Here is a 23536-nt window from a genome sequence, read left to right on the forward strand (position 1 = left end):
CTGCTGGGGGGGGCACCCTCCTTCCCCTGTGCTGACAGTGGTCTGAGCCCAAGGTGAGCAGGGTCAGGGAGATAAAATGGACAAAAAGTGTACAGAAAGTGCTTAGTTTTACATGTATTTAACATTCTGAACTCACTTGCTGTGGGGTCGTATAAGTGCTAATGTTGGTTCAAGAGAGGGAACAAAAGTCTCTCTTTTGAAGAGGAATTGGGCAGCATCTCTTTTAGCTACATTCAAGCGTTAAATCAGCCTAGCTCTAAGGTCAGGCAGCCTGACATTTCTGTGAGGTGCCTGGAAACAGAACTAGAAGAAAAGGAGCAAGACCTCCCCCTTGTGCCAAGAAATAGTTCAGGAGAAAAGCTTCAAGCCTGTTATTTCAGAGATGTGTGAGAATGTCCCATTAGTTTGAAGCTCCACTTGTACATAAATAATGTTATCAGATCTTGGATGAAATTAGACTCTTCTGGTTTAGGTTTGAGGATTACCTCATCATTTTAGCACCCCCTGAAGAGTGCATCTCTGCATGCATGCAGCACCCTCACTATTGCAAAGACCCCAAGCGTGGCCAAGAGGACACATAGAAGCAGTCTGTCAGCTCTGCTGGTGTACTTCTTAGCAGGCAAGGGAAGGAGTGTTTGCTCACAATTGTGGCTCTCTCTGAGACCATAAGGAATAACCTTTTATTCCCAGGCAGCTATTCAGGGAGAAGAACTTTTCGGTCTAATAGTCTGCTTACTTCATAGTATTGATGGTAGAAATTTCTAGCCTGGTGTGGAAAAACACTGGGGGAAGCTGTATTTTTAAACATTAGCACATTTGCTTGTTGGAGAAAGTAATATTACTACTTTAAAACCCATTGATAACAGTTAATATGATTGAAAATTGGAAGGATCATAAAATCATTAAGGTTGGAAAAGACCTCAAAGATATCTGGTCCCACTGTCCCCCAGCCACCAATATTACCCACTAAACCATGTTTACTGATAGCTGTGGGAAGGGACAATAAATAAAAATCATCAGAAAAAATTGAAGATTCATTTCACGCAAGGTTTGGGCTATTTGAGGCTATGGTTCCAGTTGCTAATGGAAAATGGAACTTGCTTTTAAAGCAGTCTGCAGTGACAAAGCTGTTCAGTATTTCATACAGATTTGCTAATGGAAATATACAGATGATATTATGCAGTGTTTCTTTTGTGGAAGCACTCAGTGCTCACAGCAGGAGGGTATCTCTGAGCAGATCCTTGAATGAACTTCATAGTTTCATCTATATTGCCTAAAAAAGTAGCCTGAAAGACTGTAAATTCTAGCCCAGCTCTTTTCAAAAGACTCAAAAGTGCATGTCAGACTTCACATGCCACCAGCTCATCTGTATCATTGCAATTTATGAGTTTGTAGTGTAAGGGCTGTTAGAAAGTGTACTTATACAGGCATCTTGATCTCAGAGCTTAAAGTGCCTCCAGCCCCATAATCTGTGTGTGTTTCAAACAGAAATGAAATGCCAAATTCACTTGAAAAATACAAGCCAGAGAAGAAACTATAGAGGAAAAACATTCTGAAACATAAGCTTACAGCACAGACAGTACCCTGCACAGCCAAAAATATTTAACCAGCTTTATCCACTTATTTGTGTACCAAGAATGAATCTAAGTCACTCATCTGTTCCCTGCTTACAGTATTACCATTAATCCTTTACTCACTTGAAAACTGCTATAATAGGTTAAAAACAGTTTGTTTGTTTTTCTGTGGCAAAACATTTGGATGCCTCATTGACACTAATGGAAATAAATATCTCTAGTGACAATATTATGGGTCGATTTGACATTCTTTCCCTTGAGACCAATAAAGTTATAAGAAGAAAATGTGTGGATTTTATGTGCTGGGTTTTCCTGTCCCACCCCTTCTTTAACCACTTTGCTTACCTTTTACTTAAAAACCACTAAATATATGCTCCTGAAAATATTAACACTTCCCACCCAGAGCATTTCTTAGTGTGGAAGTGGGGGTTTCTATTTGTCAGTATGCAAATCTACACTGAAATACTTTTTTATTGACTCCCCTAATGGAGGAAATTTTTTGTTTTGTTTTTTAAATCCTAAAGCTGTCATAATTTGAAATCTGAAGGAAAAATTAATAGCATACTTTTTCAAGGCAGTCCCCAAAGGGAACGAAGATCAGACTTACAGTATCGAAATACCACTCCTGCCTTGGAACTCCAAGGAATACTTGAGAGTGGAAGATGCAGTAGGTTTCACCTCTGTTCCTCCTGTGTATTGAAGAGCTTCCAAAGTAAAATGCTTTAGAAGTGTGGTCCTAACAAAAATAGGAAAGCAAAAAGAGAGGAGCGATTGATGGAAGGAGGGAAGAATTTTGTCGAGGTCCCTAAGAAATGCTTATATTAAATGTTTGTGCAGATGATTCTATGAGTGTTCAGAACTTTTTGTTTCAAACAACAGAATTGGGCACGTTTTGAAAACATAAATAATGGTGTAGAAGTTATTCCTGTTTGAAAGGGTATGTCTGTAGCTACCAGTAAAGTTATTTTTATATAAATAATGTTAATGTGTTGCTTTGAAGTGAGTTTACTTGTTTAGTTTAAATTTTTGTACAAAAAATGTTTGGTGGATTTGATGGATTATGTAGATTTGTATGCCTCGCTGTAGTTTTTTAGCTTCTCTTTGGAAAGTGAAAAGGTCTTACAGATTTTTTTTATTTGTTCAAATGACTATAATAAATAGAATTATGTCTAGAGTCTCATGGGAGAAAATAGTATCTAGTCTTTATCTAGAAATGAAGAAAGATTTGAAGAAATTGACAGGTTTAGCAGTTTAGTTCTACATCCCTCATTAATTAGCTTTAATTTGTAATGCCCTTACCATTTGGATGTACCCTGAATAGTTATATTAAATACATTTACCGAATGAATGCTTCCTTCCATCCTCTTTGTAAAACTAAACTTGGAATAGGTTGGATTGGTTGTTTGGGGTTGTTTTTGCTTGTTTATTAGTTTTCCCTTTAATGTGTGGTAGGATGAATGCTGTGTTAAGGTCTGTGAACAGGAAAGTGAAGGTGAGGCGTTAGTTATGTAGGGGATTCGTTTTTTACAGAAATGGGTTAGGAGATGAGCAGTTATGGCTGAAACTTTGAGGTGTGCCTCTTACCTAGGTCAGCATGCCTGACCGTACCTCTTTGTTAGGTGGGAGCGTGAACTGTGGGATCCCAGCTTCTTGCCATCTGGATCAGCTCCTTAATGTCACCCAGTATTGTTGGAGAGGAAAAAGCACAGACCCAAATAAACCATGATTTTAAGCTAAATAAAGCATTCAGAGAGATTGGACTTCCCCTCCCCATGTTCCTACAGTGGCACTTTGTTGAGCAATACAGTGGACTTTTCCATGTTCAGTTATATTCTTCACAGTTAATTTATGGCAGGGAAAACTTCTGAACACCCATTGTTAAAATCAGCATGGAACTAGAAATAAAATCTGCTTTATTTTAGGTTTTTAAGACACTGTATTGTGAATAGACATTACAGTTGTTCTTCTAAATCTTTGGCACGTGTGCTGTCCTTGTGTGACTAACCCATTTGATCATGGTTTCTGGCACTCTGGAGCCTTGGTTTGTTCTCCTTCACCCCCTCTTCCTCTTCTGTAACCCCTTCTTTTTTTCCTCTAGCACTCATGAATAGTGCACATCAAAAATGCCCCGTGGAAGAGGTATGTCTGACACACCACCCTGCGATTCTTAAATTGAGTGCGCTTTGCTGATTTCAGATTCCAGCTCTGAGTCTTTGGCACAGGAACAGCACAATCGTCAGCTTCTGCACAATAAATCTCTACCACTTCCTAAATTGTCCTTGCTACACCAAAATTTGTCCTTCAGATAATTTTCTTTGCCCTTTGAAGACATCAAAATGAAAACAATGTGGCAATTGAAAAAATCATTTGACTATAAATATGGCAAAAATAGAAAAACAAAGGGGTCAGGATTCACTTTATCTAAATTAAAACACTATTTTTTTTAATGTTGCTAACTTCTAATGCTTGAGTGATTAAACTTAAGGAAACATTTTTTTTTTTTGTCTTTTTATATAAAGGAGGGTGAAATATCTTCTTAGATTTTGTGCCTTAGTACTCTTTCCTTCTTTAAAACAAACAAAAAATAATAATTAAAAAAAAAGTGATAAAAGAACACATCTCAGAAATGAGCCATCAAAAACAAAGCCAGATATGTTTAACAATTCTGTGTTTTATTCATGGATTGTTTAAGCTAAAGTAAAACAAGTTTCAGCCCTAGGGTTGCAATGCAGAAGGCAGAAACGTGGTAAAGAAGAAGGACCATCTCTTTTGGTGGTAGCTAGAACACAGAAAGACGTAAACTGATGATGAAACTATACCCTAAACCTTTTAAAACTTTCCCCTTGTATTTAATACAAATAATCTTTTTCAAAACATCGGCCAGTCTTAAAATCTGGTATTTATGATCAGATGCTGTGTGCTCTCTGTTTCATTTGTGGTGGCTTGGTATGGGCTGTGCTGCTGTCCTTGTTCTATTGCTGTGGTGGTACATTTTAACTTCTTCAAAACTTTTGTTTCTTTTGTTTAAATAGCTTCTCGGACTTCTAGCCATAGTGAACAGCAGAGGGATAGAAGGTAAGATGCAGTTATTTATATTGCAGTTAGATGTTTCTCTAAAACTTGTTAGATTGTGTCTTACTACTTTCTACATCTTTCTCCTCTTTTTTTATTTATTTTTTATTTTTTTTACCTCTCATCCTTTTTGTGTTTAAAAATAAATTATATTTGGAATAAATACAAATACTGTGATGCTTAAGCACAGGTTGGACTAAGAGTTAGAGTTTTCTGGTCGAGTGCTATTTGTGTCCTCAGAAAAGGAATGCAACCAACCAACAAACCTGTGTAGAGCTGTGTCACTTTCCTGACATCTATTTACAGGATCACTTCACAATGAAAATAAGCACGCTTTCAGGCCTCATTCCGGTTTCTCAAAAGATTTAAGAGAGGAGGTCACCAACCTGAATAGTTGGTGAACCGAGTCTGCCATTACTTCAGGTGTGAAGGAACTGCATCCCCTGTTTAAATTTTTTTACAATCATTTTAGAAGATACGTTCCTGCAGTTTTTCTGATAGCAGACCAAGGCTTCTGTAGCAGAAGCCTTTCAAAATGCATCTTATGCAGGATTCTAGATTAATCAGCAGTGATTTGGGGGCTGTAGCTGGGAAAAAGAGGCTCTCGCTGCAGCTTATCCTCTAAAGCAGTTGTTACAGTAGTAAGACAGTGGCAATACCTAGAGGTCCTAAAAACCCATGGAAATCCCTGTTACGCTAGATGCTGTAAGCACATAGGCCCTGTCCCAGAGGTCTTATGAGGTGGGCTCTGGCCTTCCTGTAGCACAGTGGGAGGTTTCTCCACAAGTCTTTGGGGCAGACAATCTTTCAGGTAGCCAGCCAGAAGCAGTTTTAACTATCCCACTGTTTTCACATTGCAGCAGGCTAAAGGCACATGCATGATTAGTTCTCATTATCCCGTGAAAACTAAGACTACTTCCATCTAATTGAGTTACACTTGTATTTAAGTACTTTAAGCATGTAAATTATTTCACTGAAGCCAATAAACCTACTTTTTGGCTTAGGCATTTAATTAGGTGCTCTGAATGGAAGCCTAAGTGCTTGTTAGAAAGGTCAGGTAAGCTGCTTTGAGATCACGGAGAGATATCTTTGGTTAAATCAAAGAGACTTGAGCTGTTTTGATTTTCCATGCTGAAAAACCTTGGTCTTCTACATTTAAAGAAACTATTCTAAAACATTTTAGATAATTATTCCCCTTTGCCTTCATCTCTAGGCGTCCTGAAATTACAATAGTTGCTGCTGAACCCCTCCGGCCATCCTCCTGGTTTCCAGGTGCAAGCCCTGTCGCTCCTCAGGGATTAGGATTCCCTTCCTCGTCTCATGCTCAGTGGAGGACAAATGAGCTTATTCCAGCTGAGGTGAGCATGGATTTACGTGAGGTGTGTTTGAATTATAAAGGCAAATGCACAGTAAGAAGAGAGAAACAGTATATCACTAGGAGTTTTTGCTTGCTTAGGCTGTCGTGACATTGAATAATCAAAGACAGTGCTCTTTTCTTCTGCATACATTAATTTAGTATTTTTATATTTATATATATTATATTTAAATTTATATGCTTTTTGTTTTTTAAGGATCGCATCTGGACATACATTACTATTTCTCTCTCTGTCTTGTAGCTTCCACCATCTTATGAGCAGGTGATAAAAGAAATTAATCAAGTGCAAGTCAATACAACAAATAACAACAATGCTGCTGCTTCTAGACATACCACTACTTCTGCAACACAAACTGACTTTCCAGAGGAACTAATCAGGCGTTTGCCAGCAAGTAATGTAAAAAACAGTGTGCCTGCACACTGGGAATCTGCAAGCTATCCTGGTGAGATTTTTGGATTTCTCATTCATAAAAACCTTAGTCTGTTTCATGAAGATGTTCTTCATCATTGATCTGTGCAGCGATTAACATGAATAACAGTTACTTTTCTGGGAGTGATTGATGCTGCAAATTCCTGCAAAACTCCTCTCTTCTGAAGTACCATTGCATTCACGTTTAGACTACAATTAAAACTTCTTCTGCAAGGAAGATGAGTAGTATCATGTGTCTTTATGACTTTACAATAAAAATCTTTAATGTTTTCCTCAATTCAGCCATAAGGGCAATTGCTATGGGGCTAGTAGAGCTCAGATGTCCAATTGGAGTAACAGCAGTTGCACATTCAGGTTGAAAAGTAACTGGCTGAATGTGCAATGCTCAGCTGAGGAAATCACCGTGCTATTCCTTGGTCAAGATGTTGCTTGCATACCCTTCCTGCTGCAAGCTAAGAGGTTTTGAACTCACAGCCTGCAGATGCCAGACATTTTAGCAATCTTCAGCTTCTTCCTGGAGTTCATATATTTTTGTCATTTGTTTTTTTTCTAGAAAGAGAATTCCAGTTTCACAAGCAGCACTAAGTTCTGAACAAAAATCATTGTTTCACACCCTAATGGTGATAAAAACTAATATAAATCAAGTGTTCCGGAATAGATAACTGACACCTTTTATTTTCTTTTTGTAGGGCAAAGTCCTCTGAAACCTCCTAGGCCTTCTGCATCTCTCCTGAATAGGTCTTCAGAAAATGAGACTTCCTTAATAGGTTTTGAAGTTTCTGAAGGTCAGAAGCGCCAAGAAAATCCCAATGCTGTGATATGTCCTGTGCCAAAGCCAAGATCAAGAAGCAATCTCAGACCTGTGGTCAAAAATACTGAAAGTCATATAAGAGACAATGGGGAAGAAGTGAACCAGTCTAACACAAAGAGACAGCAACCTTCAGTTGAGCAGTCCTCTGTGTTAGATGATAGCTTACTAGACAATCATTTGACAGGGGACAGCATGAGTACAGAAAAGAGCCAAAATAGTATTGTTTCAAGGATCAAAGTTTTTGAAACCCAAGGAACTAATGATACCTCAGGATTAGCAAAGAAACCGGAAATTGCACCTCGTTCATTCGCCCCAAGACCTGTACCTGCAAAGAAGCCGGTAGTTGCTCCAAAGCCAGGGCTAAGCAGAGTTTCAGGAGATTGGGATGCATGGACAGAAGGCAAATCAACACCTTCCAAGGAATTGCAGCTTCAACCTGAAGCAGTTGGGAACAGTGTTGCAACCAAACCTGAACTGCCAAAGAAACCAAAACCTGGCCTTGTAAAAAGTAGTAGTAGTGATTTTCTTGACACAAAGAGTGGATCGGTTGCAGAGCACAGCGATGGACAAAGGAAATTTCCTGTTCCTGCTCCAAGGCCTCTCGTTCCTAAAAAGTCACCTTGTGCAGAAAATCCTGCCTTTTCTTTGGCCACACTAAAACCAATTGCTGCTCCCCCTCGAGCTCCTGTATCTGCCCAAGAAAAAGTTTCCAAGTCTCTGGGGGAATTGTCACCTGCAGCCAACTCCTCAGCACCCACTTTGCAAAGTAAACTAGATGTGGAAGGAGATCTGATCAGTTTTGATGATGACGTTTTGCCCTTGAGTCCACCTTGTGTCGTTAAAGATAGCATCAGTTGTGAAGCAGCAGCAGGTAAGAAGAAAAATTTTTAAACTGTCCCTGTGGTTACTGTTTGCAGGTGTATGATTCTATGTGAATTGTGTCTTACCTATTCTGCCTGTCTTGACAGGGCCTATATGTGCATGAAATTCTTTGTTTTCCATTATGTCAAGAACACTATGAAATTATTTGAATTTTGGGACTTGGAAGGTTTTCAGGCTGTATAAATCTCAGAGGTTGCCTACTGGATTTATTACACAATTACTAAAATAATGATAAAAGACTTCATGTTACACACCAGATGTTCCCTCCAGAATGTATCACAATTCTCTCTCAGAAACTTGGGACATCTTATCTCTAGCCATCTAATCTGCCTAATTTATTTGATTGCCTGAAGCTCTGTAGTGGAAGTCTCCTGAGCATAGTATGTTTGTAGGTATTGTTCCATTAGGTCATCTAGAGAAGCAGCAGTGTTTATTATTTAGGGAGAATGGTGATCAAACACACTGGAATAGCAGTGGCTACTTATTTTTTCTCTCCTATCTTTATCTATTGTGTTGTCATGCAACTATATGCTTGTTGTGCAACTTCAATTTTTTCTGAAAAATTAAAATAGTTATTTCATATGGGTGGATTAATTACTACAACTACGTCTCTCTCATAAACTTAGTTTGATTCCATCAAACAAGAAGCCAGTTAAGGCCATTTTATAAAACTATGATTTAGGTAGTTTAAGACACAAGTGGGTGTTCGTTCAGCTGTCACTAAATTTAACAGCAATGGGATTTTCCCTCTTAGTATTCAAGTATATCAGATTTAGCCCACCAGCCCCTTTACAATCCAGGGAGAGCTCTGCTTTAAAACACATGGCATGTCATACAAAACGCATGTTTAAAAAACTATTATTTTTAACACCCCCCCCCTTTTTTTTTTTACCTCATTTATCATTGAACATCTCAGCACTCTGCAAAGAGGCACACAAATACTGTGTAGGTGTCAGATTAAATCAATATTAATGGTTGTTAGCAAGCGTGATTTCTTTACAGGTAGTGGATTATATTGTTAGCTGAAGTTCCGACTTGTTATCACTTCCATTTTGTGTTGGCATAAAAAGCCCAAGGCAGATGTAGGTAGTCCCTTGCAGCTGTAAACTGTTCAGGTCAACATGTACAGACATACAAACCTCAGAGGAGCTTATGAGCGCTGTGAAATAAGGCAACAGAAGGTCGTGCAGGAGAGGTGATTAGCTCTACAGGGATCCTCATCCTCTTTTTTCTTGGACTGATGGGTTCCAGGAGCACTGCAGAGACTGTAGCAAACCTGGAAGGAAGGAAAAGTACCAGGTGAGCGGAGAGGAGTTTTGAAGTGTGTGACTGACAGTACCTAGCTGGGAACAGAGTTAAAGATCATCAGGTCAGGAGACTGCAATTGTACAACAGCCCCTGTGCATGTGATGGTTTTAGAAGAAAGTTAGAAGCAGAAGGGATGATTCTTGGTTTCTATGCATTTGAGGGAAAACTTGTAGTTTCAGCCTTTTGATGATTAGATGCAATAAACGAAGGGAAAATGCAACTTCCAACTAGAAGGCGAGAAAAGAGAATTCTTACATTTTGAAAGTGAATAAAAAGGAAAGTGATGTTTTGGCTGTGTGCCCTAAAAGTCTGCCTTTCTCCCACCCTGAAAAATTAAATAATGATAATTATGTTAAATCAAAAGTTCATTCATCCCAAAAAATCAGTTTTAATGTTGAAACGATCATCTGAATAATACTTCTGTTAACCATAAGAATGGAAAGTATTTTCTTCTTAATTTAATCAAGAATAGCAACTAGGATTCCAGAAAGGTTACTGATTTCTTGAGTCAACTGTCTATGATTTTATTCATTTAATAAAATGGCATTTTTGCTGTAACACCTTCACATGTAGAAAAGAAAAAAAAGGCCTGACGGCATTATCACTTTATTACGCTGTAAAATTAGGAATCCTTCCAGATTTTTGCAGGCATTTGTGAGCTGAAGATCATAGGCTGTACCCTTGATTACTAATGCCATACTAAGTCTTGACAAAGCATCTACAAGAACAACACTGGCTTTCTGAAAAATGAGGCAACGCAGAGCACTAACACTAGCTATTTCTCATGTTCCCAGAGGAACAGCTTAGGATTTGCAAGATGAATCCACAGTAAAATGTTTTGTAAAGGCAGGAAGAGAAGCTGTAATCCTGCTCCCAATTCCCCAGACCTTTGTATTTCTTACATATTTGTCATTGTCATTACTTAGCAAAATGACAGCACTCTCCTTGTTGTTATGGCAACTCTAGAAAAGGAGGAAGGCTTTTATGCAGCGGTGTTTTAAACTAAGCACCAACAGATTTTTGTCAAAGAGCAGTTTTGCATCACAGATTAGAATGTTCATAAAACTTATTTTTTTTTTTCTGATACAGCACAAATGCATCTGGGACTTAGACTAATGTAAATAGATTTGGACAGATTGATCACTGCTTCTGCTAACACTTGATGCAAAAGGAAGAAGGTGAAGCATTCAGTTGATGGTGGGAAGGGTGCAGAAGTTGAGGGGAACATCTGCATGAAAAGGTGAAACACAGGCAAAACCAAATTGTTCTTCTAGTGCGCATTGAGACACAGGGTATCGAGATCACTTTCAAACCTTTCAGCACCCCCTGTGCCAGTTGAAGTCTGTCGGAGCACTGGAGGCTCGACAGCTAGGAGATTCAGATGTAAACTGTGGCAGAACCTTCAGTCCAGCTCATGTCTCTGCTGCTGGCCCAAGGGAAGTGCCAGGAAGGAAAAGTCAAGAATGACAAATCTGTGGAACATCTCTTTTCATCAACAGCCAGAATTGATGCCAGTTTTAAGTGCCCACATAATTTTGCACTCAAAGGCTAGAGATAATGTTCAAAGGCGTTTGTATCCTAATGAAATTACTCCTGCTCGAGTCAGTCCCTTAGAATGTGAAGGCATCTACTTTGGGACCGTAAATCTTGACGTGTTAATGCTTTGATGACAGTTGTGATATTTTGAATCATAAGTGTATTTTTACACTTCAGTTAAAGCTGGTAACTAGGATTTGTGCGGTTCCATAGGGTTACAAGTTCCACTGTGTCAGAAGGAATCTTTTCTTAGTAGTCCATATTTTAAAAGGCTAAGAAATGAAATCCTAGTGCAAGCTAAACTGGGTAGAAGTTCTGTGGCTTCAGTGGATCCATGATTTCACCTGTAGCTCCCATCAGTTGCTGTGTTAAGGCATGTAGTGTGCCTTCTTGTTAAAGTCCTGAGATGGAAGATAAGGTAACGTTTAAAATATGTGCATTTAAAGCACATACTTAAATTAAACCTGGAGGTGATCTTGCTACAATATTTTAATTCTTTCTTATGTGTAGAGAGTCTTTTTTTTCCCTTGCCTTCTCTCTTTCTCCAAGACATCATATAGTTCACTGATCACTCTATTCCCAATATACCAGAACTTAATTTAAACCAAATGTTTTGAAAAGTAATTCAGAGAGTGTCTATCTTCACCAGGAGGCAGTTTTCTGTTTTAATTTTCCTCATATTAATGTATTTCAATTCTAACAGTAATGCAACGGATGCATTTCTTAATTCTTTTATTTGGTTACTTACTTCCTCACAGTATAAAAGTTCAATTCTGCCTGTATGGGCAGAAAAATGACCAAACCAGTGATTAGTGTCTATTTATGTATGTTATTCCTTCTTGTGGCATGAATGGTGGCATCTGTGTGATATTGTGGCCGATTCAGAAAAACTGCTGCTTGAGTAACTCCAACTTTGTCTTCTGTGGGGATATTGCCCAGCTGCTTGTTTTTAATTGCTTCCTCGGGAAGGAAGAGGGGAAAAAAAGACCTAAAATGTTTGTAACTGGTAGATTACTCCAGACCTATCCTCAAAATAATGCAGTTTTACTCAGTATTCTGCTGTGTTACTCCTGATGACTCCTGTTGTGGTTATTTTAAGTTACCTGTCTCCTTTTTGACTTGCTGCCAAAGGTACCATCCCCAGAGCAGAGTGAGCTGCCTCATCCATTTTAATATTCTATTTGGCCTGAGCTCCTGATAAAACGAGACTTACCTGAAGGCGTTCTGCTGGGGGCTGGAGTAGCTGGAGGCCTGTGCTGTGCCCTCTTGGTTCTGCTGTGGCATTAGCCATCTCCAACACAAGTGGTAACAAGCATCTATTGACTTTTTGGTCCCTGCAGATGTTTGCTTAGTGGACTTAAGTTGGACTTCCAAGGAGCCTGTAGGTGGCTCCACTCTTACCGCAGGAGAAGACCTTATAGCCAATTTCAGAAAACTAGTACAATTTGTAAATAATAGCCTCATAATAGTTGATGAACCCTTTGGGTTGTAAAACTCAAACAAATTTGCTTTTGAGTTCCGTGTTGATACATGTTAAGTGGTAACTTGCAAGTAATACTGTTCTTAATGACAACCTTCTTCTCTAATGATTAAATGTTTATTTTATAACACTTAAAATGCAGACATCTTTTGATCAGGAAGGTTGTCAAAAAAAAAACAACAGCAAAATGCTTACTTAAAAGAAGCATTTATAAACAAAACAGTATTTTTTTCCTTCACTGCAAGCATGCAAGATTATTCTGAGAGGCTAGACGGGTATTTTAAACAACATCAGACATTCCTTTGTCCTCCAAATTTTCATTAAAAAGATTTTGTATGCCCTACTTTTTTCCACTATGGATCCTCTGCTGTGGAGATCTCCAGCTTGCCTGTTTCAAGGCACTTGACTCTCTTATCAATGAACAAGCATTATCATTGTTAGGCAAGAACGGGTGAGGCTGTGTTTCTTAATCTCTGGGGTAATCTTGGGTTTTGGTTTTGTTGCCTACTGTATGACCAAACACCCTCCAGCATCAGAGCTTTGAAGTTAAACCAGGTTAGGCAGCCAATTTCTAGCAAGATGACCTCATAGCTGACCTCTTCTGGGCAGGAGGTAGGATTAGAGACCTCCTGAAGGCTCTCGCAACTTCAGCTACCCTGTTCTTACCCTACAGAAATAGATTCAATAGTCCTCAGATTCTTATGTTGTAACTTGTGCTGGTGTTAGTGGGCCTTTTGTGCCAAAGGCAGTGCAATTACCGTCACCTCGAGTAGTTCACTGCTAGCTTGTCCACACTAAACTGTTGTGCTTTTTTGAAGCACACAGGTAGGAAGCGTGGGTTTTCATGCAGTTTTAGAGAGAAATGCCAAAAACCTGATGATAGCCAAAGCTTGGAAAAGGTCTGTTTATAACTGTCTCTGTGAACTATACAGTGCTGTGGTTTTACACCCTATAAATGCTGGTATTGCGGGACATCTTACAATAGCCCAAGAAATGTTGCTATTCTAGTAGTGGATTTCATTTTGTTTTTCAGCTTTCTAACATCTGGATGAGGTATTCCATTGCTCAGTTAAGGACATCTTGTGTTTTTAACAAGTACTTAACACTAGATCTTCTATTGCATCTTTTACTAAATTTTAATGATACCCTTTGGACAAAATCAAACTCTGCATAATTTTGTGACTTCATGCATTTTGTTGCGCTGATGGCTCCTTCTGCACAACCCAAGTATATCCTGTAAGCATCATTCATTCTTCGGATCAGACTCATTCCTCCAAAGTAATGATTGCTGGCTTTGAGTTGCCTTGCCTTTCATCAGGTGTCATCAGTGAGTAGAGAGCTATGCCTAGTACCTGTGCAAGTGGTTCACCGTATTTCCTCTGCTCTGAGTAGCAATACATTTTGCCAGATAAAATCTTACCATCTGTAAGTCTTTGCAGAACACATTTTTTGATTTTACTCGTGAAATTTCTCTTTGGGCATCTGGACCATCTTTCCTTTTCTGGGAGGGGAGATAATCCTCACAAAGAAACTTCTGCAGTCCCTGTGTGCTTGCTCTGGTGATTTGTGCTTTTGGTACAGCATAACTAGATACAGAAATGAAGCTAATGCTTTGGCAACAACGTTAGAAAAAATACTTAGATGTAAAGGTTGGTATGTGTAAGAGATTTTTAGTAGCCCGCTCAAATACTGGCTGGACTAATTGTGCCTATTGGGTAAAACAAATCTCCTGGGCCTGATGCCATGTAAATCTGTGAATGAAGCAGGACTACACAGTCTGTTCATAGCCGCTACCAAAGTAACTGAGCTAGTCTTGAAAAGTGACTGTGTAGACTGGGGAGAAAGAAATCCTAGAATATTATAAAAGCAGATTTGCTTGTCTCTGCTCCATTTTTAATTTTGTAATAATTTCTGAGGCAGTATTAGGTCTAGTCCTCAATGCTGCCTTCCTTCTATTTGAGTGACCCAGTCTCCTCTCGTAGGAGACCGCCAAAGAGCCTGAGTTTCACCTGAGTTTATATTTGTGTTAGGCACAGCTGACATCATGAAGAGCCTACATCCCATTGTATCTTTTTTTCTTTATTCTTTTTTAATTTCCCAGTTTGCTGAAAGACATGGCTGTGATCAGACCATGGTAATTTTCTATGCAGAGGGAGTTGAAGATTGCTTATTTTGAGAAAGGCAGCACAGACTATGCAATTCTTTCTGGGTCAGAAATACCATTTTGAAGAACAGTGAACTGTTCATTTCCCTGATGAAAAGAACTGGGAAAAACTAAGGTTGGGAAAATGACTGATGCTGGAATTCAGTAGAATACATGGTCTAACCTGGCTATTTATGTTTGCAGATAGGTTGAAATAGGAGGGGTCAGACTTTTGGTATTTCAGTGTTTCTTAAGCATGGACCCCAATCCTGTTTGGAATGCTATCTGTCAGACCTCCAGTGGATCTCCAGGTATATTACTAAGAGGGGTCTGTTATTGAAAATCTTCCCCAAGTGTGAGTTAAATGTGATTCCACAAAGCCAAGAGTGGTTTTGCCAGGGTAGGTTTTAATAAAGCAGTTGTTGATGGGGGTTGGCCTGTCCTCTTTTCCTGGGAGCCCCTGGTGACCCCGATGATAATTATGTTCTGTGTGAAGAGAATGTGTGAGCTTTGCCTGTAATAGCTGATTTCCTTTTTTCTTTTTTTTTTTCTTTTTTTTTTTTTTTAATTAAACATTGAAAGTAGACACAGTTGTATGCTTCTGTAGCGACAAGTGTTGTAACGTCAGCATCACCACATTTTACACGATGCTGTTTTTGTGTACTGAGAATAATACTTGCAGGACTGAACTTCTTCACAGTAGATGATATTATTCTGTGTTTTCAGCGTACTACATCTGATTTATCTGGAGAGCCCCCTGATTGCTGCTGAGGTATCTGTTACCATCTCACTACCTCCTACTTAAAGACCACCAATAAATGCTTCAGAAATCTATCCATTTTCCCGTTCACAGGGACAAAAGCTCATGTTTGTTCTGTAACCTGCTGATTTCTGATTTTAAAAAATGATGATAAATGGAAGTGGGCAAAAAGGCTCTCTCCTAAAGTGGTAAAAGAAAGAGATGGTATATGGTGTATTTGGATACACGACTTTCATTTGCCTTACCAACAAAGCAGCATAGTAATATATGTTATCAAATAAACCTTTGAAACAGAAGCTCCAGAAAAGTGAGACTCAGGAAAACACAGGCTTTAAGCATCATTGTGAAAGTTTAATAAAAAAGATCGATTGAAGTCTGTTGATATGTGTTATGAAAAATGCCTTGCAGATTAATTTCCTTGAGCTGAGAAGCTTTAAATGAGTATGTTAACAATTCTGCTCTCACACTTCCATGAATTATGCTCAAACGATGCCCAATTGTTGTTAAACAACATAAAAATTTGATATGCTGTCAGTCCCATTGCACAAAGCAGCGCAGCCGTTTACTCAGCCAATTTCTGCTGCAAACCCAGCACTGGGGAATGGAATGACACAAACAAGGTAATGAGTTTTAAACTAATTATGAGGTGACAACAGTATAATTGAACATAAGATAATGAGTGGAAAACTAAGGTTTGTAGAACGGTTTTCTCAGCCTCGGGTTGAGAATGACGGAAACCGAGACTTAAAAATAACTTCACTCAAATCTAGTGATTTGGAGACTTCAGCCAACTGCTGAATGGTCGGGAAAGCCATCTCTAAGCTCAGAAATGATAGCAGCTGACAACCAGTACTTCTGTGCACTTTGAAATCTCCAGGTTTGTGAGAATACAGATCTGTGATTATTTGAGATGTTTAGGGTATTCACATTTGGTCTATATTTTTATGAGATGGAGGCTTTGGACAATGATATCCTCACCGTCCATGCAGAGCTTCCTTCCCCTCTGCAGAAGGTTAGCCTGAGAAGTTCCCTACGGCCCTGCTGTGTCCAGGAGCCTGCTGCCAGCCCTGCTCACCTTCCCTTGGCCTCAAGCTTCCCCAAGTGCCCCTCAGCCCTGCTGCCCCTATGGGTGTACCTGGGGTACAGTCACCAGGTAAATGACTGAGAGTGGAGGAAACCCTGCCTTGGGTTTTCTTTTTTTCGGCAGCACTGAAATCATTCTGAACACCATCATGCAGTTAAGACTAGGTAAATCTTTTTCAATGCAATTCAAATTCTAGCAGTGTAGCTAGCAGATGTAGGTGTAAAGAAAGGAAAGGAAACGCTAACTGCAGGCTTGCTCTGAGAGTGGGGTTTTTATGTTTCTTGCAACTACTGTACTGCCAGACTGCTCGCGCCCCTGGTGTGGTCTGTGTATTCCAGTCCTCTAGCACATCTCTTGCTCTGGTGCAGCTTTCACTGAGGAGACCTAAACCTTTTACTGAGTAGTGCTAACAGTAACTTAACCAGGCTGGCAGGTTCACACTTACCTTCTAAAATGTACCTGATGCCTACGCCCAAAGCTGTTTACAGGCGGTCTGGTGGAAAGAATCGGTGCGCTTTGATTCACGGCTGCAATGCAACATGAAGGTACCCGGGCAGATCTGGGGAGACCGCAAGCAGGTAGATGTCCTGACTTGGGACAGACTGTGACACAAGCCCTGCGCCTCTGTCTGACAGATATACCTACAAAGAGCCTTGGGCCAGGGACTAGTGGGAGATGAGCATTGGAGCACGTCTGGGCCATGCAGCATGCTGTCCTTCCTGGCGCTAGAGCCTGTCTGAAGCTGTTTGGGGCCTATTTTTAGTGTAAAAATAACAAAAAAGAGCTTAATGTAGATAATGTAGGTCTTTCCCTCTCTCAAAAATGCCAAGGCTTTTTAAATTCAAGTGCTAAAAGCTTTGTAATGAAGTTCATAAGTAAATACTGTATTTCTGGATATTTTAAAATCTAATTTACATTCCCAGACACAGATTGCAAGTGTATTGATAAACTGCATTGGGTTGCATTGTTCCAAATTATCTGTAGGAAATCATGACTTCACACTACATAACTGGTTTGTTTATAAGTGTTGAACATGAAGATAGAATTTTATCAAATACAGTAATTCCAACTTTGTCAGATAGTATGGTGGTGGTTTTGGGAAGAGATAAGTTTTTTTAAAAAAAGCCCTGAAGAATGTAAAGAGATGCCCAGCATGCTTCCTCTCTGAGACTCTGACACTCCATAAATAACATCTCATTGAGCTACACATCTAAAAAGGCCACCAGAGGAGATCAAACTCAGTTGTTGGGGCTATGAATGCATGTCATGGAGAATTTATTGGCCAGAATGCTTCTCCAGTTTCTACCTTACACATTTATGATGCAGTTAAGCATTGCCATTTTACTGCAGTTTTTAGTAATGTCAGAGAAAAAGGTAACATCTGTTAACAACATAGAACAGGTAGAAATGAAGTATTGTTCTTTGACATGGTGTACATGAGAAAGAACCCTTTGATTTGGATTTTATTTATGTACGAGTATTTTTACAGCTGCCTTCTACATGCACGTATGTTCCCATGCCTATTAATACGAGACCAGTGCTTAAGTTTATTAATCATAGAAAACATTGCTCCTGTCTCACTGATGGTATGACTGGACAGGCTTGTAGAGGAATGAGTGATATAGGCAGGGACAGACACAGCTCGGGGACGACTCCGAGTCCTTGGCCTGAACCAGTCTTCACCATGACTTCAGGGTTATAATCAGCAAAATGACGCAGAATCTCCAAGAATAATTAGTTATTCTGCAACAAAGACATATTGTAATCAGTAATGTTTAAGTGCTTTTTGCTTTTTTGTTTGTTTGTTTCTGTAGGCATTTTGTCTTCTGTAGAGCTGACAATTTAGCTTTGGCAAGATTTTACTGTTTAAAACTTAGTGGTGAATGTGTTTTCCCCAAAGCCATCCTGATTTTGGTCCCTACTATCAAGCAATGTGGTTGCTCTTCACTGGCCTTTATAATTCCAGAAGGCATCCGTAACATGTTTGTGTTAACTTGACTATGATAGTGTATGTACCTAAAAGATATGTTATTTACAAAGAGCTGACTACTCTATTTGCATCAGTTTGTCCCTGGGAACAGATTTATATATTTTTTATGACTTTCTTGGGTGTGAAATATTAATGTGCTTAAAAATGAATTCAATAACTGGTAAGACTTGTGTTCAGCAAATACATATTAAATATATTGGGCTTTTTTTTCCTTCTAGATCCATTCCAGTTCCTCTCCAGAAGTGAACCGACGAAGGAACAGGCAGCTCAACCAGCTTTAGCACGGAAACCCACTGTTATCCGAATTCCAGCTAAACCCGGGAAATGTAAGTTCTTTTTCCGAATTGTCTGAAAAATCTTTACCAGGAAATCATTTTAATTGGGACTTACTATTTCCAAACTGAGTTGCTGTTAGCTTGCTGTATTAGCTGTCAAAGGAATCCCGCAGTACAGTTGAACATGACAGATGGCTAGCAGTGGTGGGAGGCAGCAGTGGCTGGCAGTCATGTTCTTCTCTCCGTGTCTCCCATCTACCGTGTCTGGTGCCCTCCTTTGCACTAAGCTCGATTCTCCTCAAACCTTATGGAGCTAATGCATATCGGGGGGAAATAGTGGCAGGCAGAGATCTAAATGCTGTCAGAGAAGAGCTGGAGGAGACCCTTGCAGCAGAAGCAAACTTTTTCAGTCAGCTAACCCATAGTGCTGAGCTGTACCTTCAGTCAAATTGACTTATGTGCAGACATCAGCTGATGATATATTAACGCTGCTCCCAAGCTTCCTGGGAGCAGGGCCTGCACTTGTCAAAGGAACCAGATTAGTGTATTAAATTTTGCTTCAAAAGCTTAGTCAGGTTGTAAGCATAGTTTTTTACAGCTTCCATCAAAATCTGTGGTCATTTAAGCTGTAGTGTTTTGGTAGTAATTGAGGGAATAAAAAAAGACATGTGAGAATTTGATTGCAAAGAACTGATTTGTTCTATTTTGTGTCAAGGTCCTCCTGTCTGTAGTTTTCTGATAGTTGTCTTATCTCTAATGCCTTCCATCTCTAATCTTTTACAACTTCACAAATTACACTGACAGTATCTCAGAGTGGAAGTTTATCAGAGAGCCACAAGGTCTTTGTGTTGATCTTTCAGTCCTTGAGTAAATAGCTGCTGAAGTTTATCCTTATGTTTTATCCTCAAAACTTACGAAGAGAGATCAGAGGATAGCTCTTAAAAATGGTATTTCAGACTCAAGTTTTACTAAATTGTGTAGCTGTAGAGCCAAAGATATCCTGGTGGAACTGCTATTAAGACTTTCTCTTACTATTCCCCGAGATCCCTTCTCTCTCCCCCTAACCCCCTGAGTTTTCTTTTCCTCTGTGTATGTGTGAAATGCAGTGGAAGTGATGAAAAATGCAGAGAAAAATGAAGATAAAGCAATTAGGAAAAGACATTCTGCTAATACATGATCATAAATAAAAGCTTTTTTCAGTTAGAATAATATGTTTACAAACTAATGGAAGGAACCCAACATAATTAATCTCCACAAAGGAGATCTTTCCTTGTAATTTAAATAAATAAATAAATAAATAAATAAATACTTTTTTTTCCTTATCTGGAGTCTTTTGAACTTGTAGATAACCAGTCCCTTGCTGCTCTCTAGTGGCAATTGAACTTTCTACAGAGGCTGCCAGTCAGAGTACTTAATTGCAATTTTTAGAGGGGTGTGAAGGACTGCTTTATAAGAGGCTGTGACTGGGAGATTAATGGCATGTGGGGGAACAGGAGCAGGTTCCAAATAAACAGAGTAACCTTTTGTCAGATAGGAACTGCTGTAGAAATGTAAGCTGTTAAAAGCTAAAAACCCAAGTGCAATTGGGCCAAGGAGTGACATGGATATAGTAGCATTTACCTTGCAAGAGGGCTACATGGTCTTAGTACAAGGGGTCTTTTGCCATCCTTTGTCTGTTAGGAACCAGTGCAAAACAAAAAGAAAAAAAAACAAGAAACTGGAAAAAAAAACAACCCCAAAAAAACATCACTACCAAAAAGAGGACAGAGCTGAATGTTTAAGAATTTGAGCTCCAGTGCTTTAGAAGTTCCTCATTAGCATTTTTGTTGAGCTGTGATTAGAAAGGAAGCATTAGACTTCCACTTCAGTTTTTACACTTAGAAATCACTGAAAGTAGCACCTGCTTTCTAGTTGTTGGAGCTTTTTTTTATTTCCTTTATTTCCTTTAATTTTGGTTTATAAACAGCAAAGAAATTAGACCATCTGTGCATTTGAAGTGGCGTGAATAAATAAATCTCTCATGCTCTTTATATATCAGTACGGTATGTTAAGAGAAGATATTTCTTTTCAATTACAAGCAGGTATTGTTTTTACTTCTCATCATACTACCTTAGAAGAGTGGATGAACTTAATTAACTTCTATTCCCTGTTCTCAGTCCCTGCCAACACAGTGACTATTACCTGCTCTTGAGTGTTTTAATGTGTTTATCCTTGAAATAATCCACTTGTAAACATCAACACCAGTATGTTAGATCATGGTAGTGCAACGGAGGTGTTAAAAACACCACCTCTCCTTCCTATGTGCTCTTTCTTTATTAAGAATACTTTTCGTGAAATGAAGAACTTAAAGTTGTCCTTTCTGTAGAGTCTGTCCTTATTTTTGTCATTAGTCTATGAATGTCCAGGCTGTCCATACATGTTTTTATGTAACTCCAAGACTGGAAATCAGAAGAGCTTAAGTGTCTGAAGTTTGTGGTATGAAGGGAATTTTCTTGGTATGCAAATGCATTGTAAAATAGGTGACAAAGTTTCAGTATATAAAGATGAAAATATTGGTAAATATGCTGATAAAACTTGACCAATTGATTCCCAGAATTGAATGGTACAGACATTTAAAACAAATCCCCTGTATCTCAGGTTTTTGTATCTTTGTTGAGACTGAGATCATCACTCTTCCATAGAAAGAACTTTACTGTTTCCTCTTGTCCTAAATTTGCTTAGCTCCTTACAGACTACCAGGGAGATCCCATCTTTCTTTTTGTTCTATCACTGTGACTTTTCTAGCAGGCAAGAGTTTCTTTGCTTGCCTTTACCTTTCCAGAGATTCTTCCATCCGAGTCTCCTGATCTTTCAGGGTTACTTGAAATAACCCTCAGCTGTTTTCCAGCCTGAAGGATATTCCAGGAGCTGACAGCTGAAAAAAGTGAGCCAGTTTAGAAATGTGGCTGAGAGATGGTGATGGTGTTTCAGGGTATCCAGTAATGAGTCCAACATTCCCAGGGGTAGAAACTCTGCTGCTCGTCTAATATTATATCAACAAGTACTGCAGCTGAAACCCTAGAGTAACTTGCTGGTGTCCTGAGAGTAAAGTGAATGTTCATTATGCAGAATGGGAAGCACTCTGCAACGTCAGAGTTACAATGTTCCCTTCACTAGTCTTTTGGTGGTCCTGCCCATTGACTGTTCTAGCTTTGAGGAAGGAAGTTGTGTTCACAAAAAGATGCACCTAAACAAGGTGGATTTTCTTATCTATGTTTGGTCTGTGTAAAGAAGCTATTCATTAGATTTTCATTTGGGATTTTTATTTTTTTAACAGCTCTAAATGAAATCCCTCATAGCCCTCCTCCACTTCCTGCTGAAAAGCCTATTGGCAACACTTCTGGCATCACAGCAGGCAAACCCAACAGTGGTGACCTAGTAAAAAAAGTGGTAAGTTAAAACTTTTTCCTGCATTACAACTTTGTCTGCTTTGGGTAACAGATCTCTCGTCACTCTCAGTCCTTTTTAAAGTAAGTTATTTGAGGGACCAAAGGATGAAAGGGACTACTCAAAAATATAAGGTTTTCTTCTTTTAATTGCATCCTCTAATTTAATTAGGTAATTTAGACTGCTGTCAGTTCTGAAAAACACTTTGTTGATTTTACTAAACTTTGATCACATTTATCTTCAATTTTCTATATTTTGCAGCTGGAATCAAGGATACGCTACAATTTAGTTTCCAAAGCACTTCCAAAGTGGCTCAAAGTGTAATAAGATTCGCATGGTCAAATACTGCCAAAGTCATTTAGAACTATCTATTTTTTACCTTCATACACACGACACTTACCTGTGTCTGAGCTAATGTCCATGCAGAGAAGCTGCTCTGTAGATGAATGAAGCTTGCTTTCTTCAGCTCTTTTCTTCCACTTGTTTTCTACTGGTCCTTGTCAGAGCCTGAGTAGAACCATCTTTTTGAAAAGTAAGGCTCTGCTCTTCACTCCTGAGCAAATAATTATGGTAGACGTTGGAGCTGAAGCGGCAGCTTCATTATAGCTGTATCCTATATTCCCTTTGAAACTGATTTACTAAAGAGAATTAAACTAGAAAATGAAAATAGATTTTCCAAATGTTGAGAGCTGTGAGGGCAAGAATGGCAGAGAATCTTGTGGAAACCATAGGCAGTAAAAAGATCAAATTAAATCAAAAGCCCTAACTAGGTGGACAGCTGCCAACTAATGTATTTGTGGCTACTTTTGCTAATAGGATAAAGGGGGTTTTAAAAGTCGTGGCTGAAGAGGCTATTCATAGAGGCCCTGTCTTTTCTGGGTAATGCTGTAAAAATAATTTCCAATACAATACATTAAGTAGCATTTTATACGATACAATCCAAGAACATTTGCAGTATCTTCCTGATTATTGTGACAGGCATGCAGAGGATCACCTCATACTTACATATTGTTACATATTTTGAGATCTCCTCCTCTAAACTTAAGTTCAAGATTGTATATGCTTGTTTCAACCTATTTCCATCGCCAAGTGGAGAATATTGATAATGGATTCATAATAGAGTATTACACAAAGCAGTGCTTCTAAAACTAGCAGTGTTCATCTGTAGAAGCAACAACAGAAGCTGTTGACCATAAGCAGTAGTTGGCTCAGGTTTCATGCAGAAGAGGAGAATTTTTGATGTTAGGATACCAGTCCCATCTGAAAGTGTCAGGCTGTCTTCTTTTCAGTCAGAAGTATTTAATCAGGAACAGTCATCTGGTGACTGAGTCAAGAGGCAAAGTTCTGTCGCAAAATACATCTAGGTATTTTTTAGGTGGAGAAAAATCGC

The 23536-nt window shown here is 39.0% G+C and overlaps 1 protein-coding gene across 5 annotated transcripts in view; it reads left to right on the forward strand.

Moving 5' to 3' along the window:
* The window catches only part of SH3D19 (SH3 domain containing 19), a 79885-nt gene that overhangs the window by 41275 nt on the left and 15074 nt on the right, over window positions 1-23536 (forward strand). For 3 of the 5 annotated variants that reach the window (XM_035323863.1, XM_035323862.1, XM_035323864.1), the window contains 7 exons: window positions 3673-3713; window positions 4607-4649; window positions 5860-6004; window positions 6263-6464; window positions 7141-8133; window positions 18664-18771; window positions 22037-22149. In XM_035323863.1, the coding sequence (XP_035179754.1) occupies window positions 3698-3713; window positions 4607-4649; window positions 5860-6004; window positions 6263-6464; window positions 7141-8133; window positions 18664-18771; window positions 22037-22149 (1620 nt within the window). In that variant the 5' untranslated portion in view covers window positions 3673-3697. The remainder of the gene's footprint in view (window positions 1-3672; window positions 3714-4606; window positions 4650-5859; window positions 6005-6262; window positions 6465-7140; window positions 8134-18663; window positions 18772-22036; window positions 22150-23536) is intronic. The other 2 variants (XM_035323860.1, XM_035323861.1) reach the window with 1 other exon arrangement.

Source organism: Oxyura jamaicensis, chromosome 4, assembly GCF_011077185.1.
Source record: "Oxyura jamaicensis isolate SHBP4307 breed ruddy duck chromosome 4, BPBGC_Ojam_1.0, whole genome shotgun sequence".
In the NCBI taxonomy this organism is placed as follows: domain Eukaryota; kingdom Metazoa; phylum Chordata; class Aves; order Anseriformes; family Anatidae; genus Oxyura; species Oxyura jamaicensis.